At 38.0% G+C, this 11,226-nt stretch overlaps 1 protein-coding gene across 1 annotated transcript; it reads right to left on the bottom strand.

Moving 5' to 3' along the window:
* Positions 1 to 3,208: 3,208 nt before the first annotated feature.
* LOC136226861 (putative disease resistance protein At3g14460) lies at positions 3,209 to 6,929 on the bottom strand. The gene is made up of 2 exons (XM_066015534.1): positions 6,486 to 6,929; positions 3,209 to 6,333 (listed from the first exon to the last, which is right to left on the bottom strand). Exon 2 carries the CDS (start codon positions 5,174 to 5,176, stop codon positions 3,209 to 3,211), a length of 1,968 nt encoding a protein of 655 aa, XP_065871606.1. The 5' UTR covers positions 5,177 to 6,333; positions 6,486 to 6,929.
* Between the last annotated feature and the right edge of the window lie 4,297 nt (positions 6,930 to 11,226).

Genomic DNA, 11,226 nt, shown 5'->3' with positions numbered 1-11,226 from the left:
GAATTTATATTTTATATTTCATTCCAATACAAAATGTCTAGAAAATAAAACTGAGATTAGTAAATCATGCAATTTGTAACCAATAAAAGAAATATGCCCAAACCTACAATGATTAGAGTTTTAAGGGATTATGCATAATTTTGACATAGTTTACAAAATCACTTTAATATCCTTTTTATGCAAAAGAAACACAACTTCAGAATTTCATCAAATTAAAATGCAATATGAGAACACAAAACCAGATTATCACAATTAAAATTCAAATGCAATATTTGGAAACTAATCCTTAAAATGATTAAGGGTATCTTGTACATAAAGCTTCTTGTATGCGTTCTAATCCAATCGAAAGCTGCAAAATGAAGAGTTAGAAAACACAGATGAAGAACAATTAAGAAGAAAACACATCAAGAATAATTGAAAATAAAACCTACAAACGAACACTAGTGAAGTAACATAATCAAAAAGTGGGACTCCTAACATATAAATCTACAGGTTTTTCCCCAATACCACACCGCAATCGCAAACGGAAATGCATGTGCAAAAGAAAGATCAATCTGTAATCTAAAATGACGGAGAAGAAAGAGGAGAGAGGAGAAATACCTTAGACATGATGTCCTCAAGCAACAAAACAGTAGAAAAGAAGATGAAAAGAGTTTGTTTGGTTGAACTTTTAGGGCCTAAAAGAGTTGAATCATTCAGACAACTTCGTGAAGATGAAGTTGAGAAATTCATTCAATCGATCCGATTATCTGCCGGAAAACCTATCAATTTGACGGAAAGAGTTTTCGAGCTAATTAACGATGTAATTTGTAAGGCTGCTTTTGGCGATGAATGTGAGGATCAGGATCTGGTTATTGCTTTGACGAAAGAAGCTTCGGTGATCGCCGGAGGTTTTGGGATCGCTGATTTGTTTCTGTCGGTAGAGTTATTTCAGGTGATCAGTGGAACGAAAGGTAAATTAGAGTATATCAGAGATGAATTGAGTCGGGTGTTTGGTAATATCATTGAAGAACACAGGAAGAAATTGATGAGAGAAAATAGCAGCGAAATTGAAAAGAAGATGGAAAGACAATCTGAAAAAATGCATATAAAAATAAAGAAAGAAAGAGAGGTTTTTGTTTGAGGAAGAATCTTACCAACAGTTACAAAGAGAGCAGAGAAGCTATTGAAACATTTGGTGGAGCTAGAAGGGAAGTGGAAGCATAGGCAGTTGAGTGAGGATGGAAAGAAGTGGGCAAAGTGGGCGAAACAGAGAAATGGGAGAGAGAACGGTACTGATTGAGAGAATATAAATTAAATAATAATTAATCAAAAAATTGTATGAAATTGACACATCAGTTCAATTACTATTAGAGTGACACATGGCAAGTGAGGTTTCTGCTTTAATAGTAGTAATAGATAGATAGATTTTAACACCGTTAGTCAATTTGGTATGTGTTTGCTAACGGAATGAACCTCAACGTACCACTTTGCAAGCTTTTAAACCACATAGGTGTTGTTCGAAAACAAGTATAACCACAAGATTTATTTTTGTACTTTTCCCTAATTTAAATTTCATGAATATTGAATTTCCTTATCTATATTTGAATTTCATAAATACTGAATTTCCTTATCTATATTTGAATTTTATGAATTAAGTGATATCTCTCTCTATCTCTCTCATATGAATATCAAATTTCCTTATAAAAAACACTAATTAAGTGATATATCTCTCCTCACGAATATAAATTGAATAATATAAGTATTTTATAAAATAATTAATGCAGAAACGTAAATTAAGCACTCAGTCAATATTTCTTTAAGAATAACACTAATCAAGCTTCATCATCATTGCATTGGTTTACAAGTATAAATAGTAATACTATTTCTCTAGTGGTTTACACATATTTCATTTTTTCTTCTATTACGCATACTAGTAGTTCTATTTTGGATTGCTAAAGACAATGGAAAACAACTCTCATCTCATTCAACTTCAAGTTGATCGTTCTCCATCTTCCTATGAGAATGATATTGAAGAAATAAACTTCACCTTTCCTTCAATTTCAAAGTCGGAATGTACCTCATCAGATGATAATTTGATCATTTTCTGTGGAAAGATCACGATACCACCACCATCGGGTAAATCTAAATTTTTATCTTCTACTCCACATGTGTGTTCTTCATTATCAAAGAAAAAGGTGCATAAAATGTTATCTTCATTATCTTCCACCACTCCATCTATTTCTTCAACGAATAATAAGATCCGTAAAGTTTTATTTGGAGTGGCAAAGATGCCAGTGAACACGGAACTCAAAGACATGAAGAAAAGGCAAAGTCGGAGGCCACCACTGTCATTAATTTCGGTCAAGGATGAAGATGGAGGTAGAGTGAGGAAGGGCTCGATAGTGAGGAAAATGGTATCATGTTTTCACTCCGATAGTTGATTAGTTCTATAATAATGTATATTCTTTTGTTTTTGTTTTTTTTAAAGAGTGGATTATTCTTGTTGTAAATCATCTTTTTACTAATATAAATGGTCTTGAGATTTGAACCTAAATATATCTTTTTATTTAGGGTAAATAATTTATTAGTCCCCTAGTTTTTACCTAACACACTGTTTAGTCCTTCTATTTTGAAAAACACATTTTAAGGTCCCTATCTTTTACCAATATTAACTATGTGGTCCTTTTATCTATTTTTTTAGATTTTTAACCGAACATATCTTAGCTTTTAGGACAACTACAGTACAATACAAGTTGACCATGTTACTTTGTTATTTTATACATGTCTATTTATGCTAAAATAAAACGGTTACAAGTCTAAAAAAACTAGACAAAAGGACCAAAGAGTTAATATTGACAAAAGTTAGGGATCTTATAATGTGTTTTTCAAAATAGGAGGACTAAACAGTGTGTTAGGTAAAAAGTAGGAGACTAATAAATTATTTACCCTTTTATTTAATGGATATAAATATATTGAAATATAAAAGTATCAATGATTTATAAATATAATTAGTGCATTCTTTATGTAATGATATTTTGTTTGTCGTGAAAGATCACAAATTGTTAAAAATTATTTACATTTTTTCTTTTTAATTTCCAAATTATCTAATTTATTGTTATGAAAAAAAGGTTGGATTTTTTTTTATCTTTTTTTACATAAACATAAATAATCAAATAACTAAGGTGAAAGATGGCGAAAGAGAGAGAAAAACCTAGGGCTAGGAGGACTATGGAGGGGGGCGGCACGGCAGATCTGAGCTTGGAGAGGCGGATCGTGCGGCTGGGGAGGGGCGGGTTTCGGATCTTGAGCCGGAAGGGGTGTCGGCAGGGGGCGATGCGAGATCGGCAGGGGTTGCTAGGGAGAGAAGGGTGAGTGGCGAGCGGGTGAGGGATCGCTCCCGGGAGCGGGGTCGGGCGGCTCGGCAGGGGGACGAGGGGCTGGATCCGGCAGGCAGCGGCGTTGGGGATCGGGGGGCAGGAAGGGCCTGGGATCGCGGGGTTATGGATGCGGCGCTTGGATCTGTTGGGGGCGGTGCGATTCTCGCAGATCCGCCTGGGGCGCAGGTGTCGACGATGGCTGCGGTTTTGCCGGTTGGGGAGTCTGTTGCAGGGAGTTTGGGCGTGCGGCGCCCTAGCCCTGGGGACTCTGTTGCAGGGAGTTTGGGGGGTGGGCGCACGGGATCGGCAGGAGATGTGTCCCGCGCCTCGCTCCCCGTTGTCCCGGATGGCCTGGTGGGCAAGATGCCGCCTGCTGATTGCGCGGCGCCTGTCTTCCCTGCCGACAGCGCCGGGCACCGCACGGTTCCTGCCGATGCTGGGGCGGGGCGATGGGTTAACTTTGGACAACCAACAATTGATAGACTTGTAAGAAAGGCAAAGGACTGCTTCTTGTTAGTTAAGAGCCTGAGTTCCTCACAATCTCTGATTTCTAACTTCACAAGTTCAGAGAGATCACTCATTGGAAAACCTGTCAATTTAGAACAAGCTTGAATGGACAAATTTACGAGAAAAGGAAACACAACAACCTTATTGCCATCCGATGGTGAGCTCCATTCAGTCAAATTATCCATTCGGCTTATGGACAATGATATCAATGCTGGAAACAACCTTAAGCATCCAATGCTACTGCTTTCACTGTCAATTCCATAGAACTCGTTACCTATGCGCTCCACTTTTCCCATGTGATTCATCTTAAGAAATTTAAGATGAGGAAGATCTCCAAGACGAGGAAGTTGTACACAGTTGCAGCACCATTCCAACCTAAGATCCACCAAATTGCTAATTACTACAAAAGGATCACCATCACCTGGACTCTTCATCCTCAACATCCACGATGGCCATTTTTCTCCCATGTAATACTTGATCTTTATTCTTTCTATGTTTGGATGAGGTTCAAGGCCTTCCAGCAGTTCCTCGTCCCTTGAACTTCTATCATTTGCTCCATAACTCCATTCAAAACCAAGTCCTCGTATTTCGGCTTTCCCCTGCAAATTTGCTCTCTCAACTTCTTTCTTATTACCCACCTCCTCAAGCCTGGTTATTTTCAAGTCCCCATGTAGTTTGTTCAAGCACTCAAGTTCATCAATGCTACCTCCCCAGTCAGGACCCACAACAAAGAATAGCAATGTTTCAAGACCATTTAGCTTCCCCAAACCAAATGGCATCTGGTGCTCATAAGAAAAAGCAATATGCTTCAAACTGACTAGATTCTTAATCTTCTTTCTAGGAAGCTTGGTAAGTTCCTTACATTCAAGGAATTTCAAAGTTTGAAGACCGCAGAGCTCAGTGATGGATTCAGGCAACTTTTTTATGTTAGAATTTGAGACGTCCAAAGTTTGAAGGTTGTGGAGCTTAGTGATTGATTCAGGCAATTCTTTGATGTTGGAATTTGACACATTCAAAGTTTGAAGACTGTGGAGCTTGCTGATCGATTCAGGCAACTCATTGATGTTAGAATTTGAGAGATTCAAAGTGTGAAGATTGAAGAGCTTTGTGATGAATTCAGGCAATTCTGTGATGCTAGAATTTGAGAGATTCAAAGTTCGAAGATTGTATAGCTTGGTGATTGACTCAGGCAGCTCTTTGGTTTTAGAAATGGAGACACCAAGATATCTCAAATGTTTCATTTTCAAGATTGATGATGGAAATACTTCCATATTAGAAACATTTATGTATAGACTCCGCAACCTTTTCATCTTCCATATCTTTTGATTAGGAGCACCGCTGACGACAATAGTATGCGACCTCCTGGCCCCACCCTTTAGAGCATCGATCGTATCTGATACATATTGATCATCTACATGTAAATGGTAGATGGAAAATGGTTCATCTAGGGTGACTTGTACCTAGTAAATATATCAGGCTCGCATAAATTGAATACAGTATTATGCACAAGCTTATGCATCTTGCATAATATGACATCATTATAATCATCCCTTTCTGCATCTTGGAACAAAGAACTTGCAAGTAAGGCACCTAAACACTTGTTGCCCATGTCGCACGACTCAACAATCCCCTCAGCCATCCATAACCAAATCATGTCTTCCTTTCTTATTAGGAAGTCTTTTGGAAAATTTGAACAGAATACAAGGCATGAATGTAAATATGAGGGCAAGTGACGAAAAATTAGTTTGACCATAGATAAATAATCCAAATTGTCCCTTATTACTATCAAAACAAAATAATCTCTAATTTTCAACCATGCTTCTTCATCCCTATTAAATCCCATTGTCCTCCACATGTATTTGCAATTTCCCTTCCTATAGCCTCTAAATTTGATGGGACTGGTGTTATTACATTTCTAAATGCTCTTTCCTTCAAAATGAACCAACACTCATCACCAGACAAGGAACTAAGCTGAAGACTATGATGTGATGAAGTTGCCATAATAGATGCCACTTCTTCAAAAACAGTTGTGACAAGAATAGCATTTCCATTGTTTGTACAAATTCTTGACAACATAGTTTTTAAACGATCCCACCACCTATGATCCTCGTACCATACATCATCTAGAACTAGAAGAAACGTTTTTCTTGCCAACTCTTTCTTAAGTTGTCTAAGAACTGCATCTTCATTGGTTAGGCCCCCCATCGATGCATTCAAAGATCGCAACATTTCTCTCAAAACTTTGTGTTCAGTATAGTTGGCAGCAACACACACCCATATTTTAACATCAAAAGGTTTTCTGGTTAAAGGTTCCCACAATGGAAACAACGGTAAGTTGTTGATAGCAGGAGCTAGTAAGCAGGTTGACCATTTGTGCTACACCAGCTTTCCTTCCTACAAATGAGTTGTCAATGGTCGAGTCCAAATTGTGTTGGATTGAACTAAGCTCAAGGGATAGACTGTCCCTCTGAAATAACAAAATCATTAAATTTAATTTGATTAAACTAATAGCCATTGTTTTGAATCTTCTAATAAATTTACTCTTTCTTAATTCAGAAACTATATATTCGTAGAAATAAGCTTCACATAAAAACGACCTAGTGATGAGATTATAGATACCTCCTGATTTTGAATCTGAAGTCGAATGGTTTCATAACCCAACTCAGAAAGCAAGTCGTCGGCTTCATAAGCTACTTGTTTCAGATTTCTTAGCCAGAATCTCGCATCCACCACCGTTTGTTGTTTCTCCTCTACATCTTCCACTATATCAGCAAGCGCAACTAGTGATTGTCGAAGCTGGTTGAGTTCGTCTTCGAATCCCCAAAATCTTTTCAGATCTTCAAAGTCAACTGGAATTAACTTGATCAAGTTGGATAATGTATGTTTCCCCACGTAAGTAAAGCTTGTATCAGCCATTAATGATACTGGAAGAGCTACCAAACCAAATTAGAAGAACATGGTCGTATATCACCTTTGTCAACTAAAAAAACAAATCCAAAATTATTATTTAATTCTTGAATTTTACAAAAATCAGTCTCATCCTATTCTAAAATAAGAAAAGGTGACTATTTGATTATTGATTTTAATAATTTTTTTTGTATTTGTTGAAAATAGGTTGGGAAAGAAAGTCTGAAACAGTGCAATGTAATAATTTTCAATCATTCTCAATTAATACTTTTTGTTTAGAATTAGAGTTCAATTAACGATTTTTTTATTAGTTCAGAAACTTTATTCATGACTTTAATGATTTAAAATTCTAACTGACTTTAGTTCAGAAACTTTATTGATGACTTTAATGATTTAAAATTCTAATTGACTTTATAACTTTAAATTAGGGATAAGTACAAAAAAAAAATGCATGTGGTACACCGGATTTGTGAACTCGAACCTGTGATTTTTTTTTTGTTTTGCAAACGGAGGTCTGTGCTAAACGTCGTTAGCAAAGAACGAATTTTTTCACTCCTTCGTCATTTTTGCTTACGTGTCACTTTGACCCAAATTTTGACCGGGGGCAAAACAGGGATTAAATTAAAATATTTTATATATAAACCCCAAAAATGAAATCCCCAAAATCGCAACCCTTATTCTTCTCCCCCTTTCCCTAATTCGATTATCCTCTCCCAAATTGCAAACCCTAATTCCTTAATTGGATACCCAACACTCCCCTTTCTGGCAAGAATTGGAAATCTCCGTCCACCGTATTGTAATCCCGAACGCGTTGTGGTAGGATGAGTCGAACATCCTCAAATTCGTCGGTGCAGGGAAGTCAAGAAGAATGGTCAGGACCTCTGAGATGCAATTGCGGATTCATTTCACCGCTACGAACAGCTAAGACGCCGGGGAACATGGGCAGGCGGTTTTTTGGTTGTGGGCGTTTTAAGGAGGTGAAGGGCTGTAAATTTTTTGAATGGATAGATGAATTACCATGCAGGAGGGGAAAGATGGTGTTATTAGCATTGAAGGAGGAGAGAAAGATATACGAACAAGGTATTTCCATTGCTCAGAAAAGGATTGAAGAGTTGGAGTTGGAGTTGAGTTTGGCTAAAAAGATGGTGGCAGAAAAAGAACTCACGGTGCAGAGTCAGAGGCAAGGAAGAAGATGGACATGGAACTGCTGTATAGAAAATGTAGTTTGCTTGGTTATTGTCATAATAGGGTTAGAGATGTATTGGTTGGATTTAGGGAATAATGATAGGAAGTCTTTGGCACCCTGAATTGTTATTGGATTTTTTGGTATGCATTTGGTATTCTGTGATACCAATTGGCATGAAATGGGATTTTGTATGAATTGGTATTTTGTGGTATGAATTGGTATTGGAATTTTGTGATATGAATTGCTTAAGTTAGATAATGTTGTTCTTGATGACACAAAATGAGAATGTTTGCTTAATCTGTTGGTTAGCATTATGTAAAGGTATTTGGTAAACTGAAGTAGGTTGTTTAGGTATGGTTTAGGATTGATAGTGGTGACATTAGCAAGCACAATAATTATGTATTTATAATGAAGCCTGTAATTGACAAAAAAAAATGGACACATAATTGGTGACATTAGCTAAGGTTATACTTGGTGGCCACAAAATTGACACAAAACTGTATTGTAGAAACCTGTAATTGACAAAAAAAAATGGACATATAATTGTATTGTATGAAGCTGTAATTGACACATAATTGTAAGCATTATAGAAACATGTAATTTACACAAATCCTGTAACAGAAGATGCATTACACAATCAGTAAATAAACATCGAAGATGCATTACAAAAGCAATTAAGCCAACATCGTTCCAACGTCTTAACTAAACCTGTAATAACATACACAAAAACAGGGTACTTCAAACCCGCTAGCCACATAAATTGTACTAGAAAGCATCTAAAAACAGGGTACTTCAGACCCGCTAGCCACATAAACAGAGTACTGCTGGGTACTTCAGACCCACAAAAAAACATCTAACATACTATAAGCATCCAAAAAAAACATCTAATCCCAATCTCATGTTTTCAACCTTCGCAAGATATCTTCGAGTGTCATCCTGCTTGCCCTGAGAGGCTGTGAACTCACCATAGGTTGGGGCTGTGAACTCGCCATAGGTTGGGGCTGCGAACTTGAAACTGCATTTATTCTTGTAGAGAGTGGAGTTGAGGCTGGTTGTGGCTGTGACAATGGTGTTCTTACACGGATACTTGGCAATGTAGATGATGAAGGCCGAGATGATGGTGCAGATGATGGTGCAGATGTACGAGCATTCTTCTTTGGTCTTCCAGCCCGTCTAGGGGGTGAGGACTATAAAAAAACATGAAAACTAAATCATTAGATCAAAAAGTTAGATAATGTAAACAAATGACCATGTCTACCCGATATAACCTTACCTGGACATTCAATTCTTTGTTCTTGGCTCTTCTCATCCTCCTTTGCCAGCCGGTTTCGCCTGTAACAGACGCGGTACAACCTCTAACATTATGCCCTTCTTTCTTGCAATTCCCACATACGACAATTCCTCCTGCTCTTGTTACCTTGTATGGATTTCTCGGTTCATCAGACCGCCTAGTTCTTTTCTTCTTAGGCCTTCCTGAAGGTTTTTTCACAACCCATGGGTGGATATCTGGAAGATCTGTTTTCTCCCATTCCTCCTTGCTTGCTATTGGTGACATTATATGACTCTATACACTTAAGTAAACAGCTTTGGCCACCTAATGGTGTTTTTAGAAAGCATCCATCAAACCCTATTATTGGTCTCAAGCCAGACTTAAAACCTTCTAACTGTGCATTGAACCTCACATACATATATTGGAAAGTAACTATCTCCTTAGGTAGCCTTGTAAGCTCTCCTTCTCTAGGCACCGCAACCCTTTCCAACTCAAGCTCAGTTTTAAATCTGACCCTGCTACCAGGCATCTGTTTCTCTATTGTTGCACCATAATCAAACAATCTCCTGTATTGCTCCATTGCAGCTCCATCAACCAACTTCTTTGCAAGGTTTCTTGCTCTGTAACACTTTGCTGCAGACACCTCAGATCCCAATTCCCTTTGGACCTTATTACCTAGCGCATCAACATCATAACTGGGATTGTCCCTCAAATCCTCAAGGTATTTCTCTGCAATGTAAGAAGAACCTATAAGCCTGTTTGTGTTATCCCTAGGACACTGATGGACTGGCTGAAATGTCTTCACTTGAAATGTGTCATATCCACGTAGCTTAGAAGCATGCACTTTGACTCCACATTTATGCTTGCACCTAACTGTCACCTTCTGTTGATTGTTATTCACGAAGATGTAGTCATAGCCATTATGGATTGACCAATCCTTCAGAGCCTTCCTAAACACACGCACATTAGTAAACCTCATACCTACACATAGCTCGGGATTGGCAGAACCAGTATTCTCATTAAAGTCCGTATAGTGTGGACCTTCATCATCAGAGCCCTTTAAACTACGCAACTCATCACTATCATATCCTCTCTCATTAAATTTTGCCATATCGTCATCCTCCAAATCATTGGCACATGCATCTGTCCTTGGGATATCTCCAACCGGCTCTACTTCTTCCTCTAGTGATTCTGACTCACTATCCTCCTCATTGCTATCAATACTTTGAACATAAGTATTATCTTCAGAATCAGACCCCATGTCATTATTGTTAGGAGTGCGAACATTCTCATCCTTCGCATCACTGTCATCAGAATCAGACCCTCCTTCATTAGTGTCATCACTGTCGTCAGAAGCAGACCCTCCCTCATTAGTGTCAACATTGACACCAGTATCATAATTGTGTGCATTATCCACATTCTCATCATTGGCACCCATCTCAACATACTCAGCATTCACACCAATGTCCCCCAAATTATCATCATTGTTACCAAGCTCAACATACTCAGCATTCACACCAATCTCCCCCAAATTATCATCATTGACACCAATCTCCTCCAAATTATCATCATTGGCACCAATCTCAAAACTCCAATCATTGGCACCAACCTCAACACTCCCATCATTAGCACCAACCCCATCATTGACACCAACCTCAACACTCTCATCATTGGCACCAACCTCCACATTCTCATCATTGGCACCAATCTCAAAACTCCAATCATTCTCACCATTAGAGGAAGGGTAAACATTCTCACCAACATTATTAGAGCCACCTGCATTTATGCTTGGGATATCGTTCATGTCACACCTATTGTCATCAATAACTTGTAATGGCTTTATCTCCATGTAGTAAATGTTTGTATGCGGATAACCTGCATTAAGTCAATGAAGTCTCGAACACTCTTATCGTTAACAATCTCCTCAATTCCTTCTGATCCAGATAACCCAGCAATCTTGTACCACATTTGTACTGAGTGTTTATACCCTACATCCT

The sequence above is a fragment of the Euphorbia lathyris genome, chromosome 4 (assembly GCF_963576675.1).
Source record: "Euphorbia lathyris chromosome 4, ddEupLath1.1, whole genome shotgun sequence".
In the NCBI taxonomy this organism is placed as follows: domain Eukaryota; kingdom Viridiplantae; phylum Streptophyta; class Magnoliopsida; order Malpighiales; family Euphorbiaceae; genus Euphorbia; species Euphorbia lathyris.
Note: the sequence above shows the minus strand (reverse complement) of the source record. Positions and strands in the feature narration are given on the sequence as shown.

What these genes read in the sequence shown, in the direction of transcription:
- LOC136226861 (XM_066015534.1), bottom strand. Translation starts at nt 5,176, where the DNA reads ATGAAAAGGTTGCGGAGTCTATACATAAATGTTTCTAATATGGAAGTA.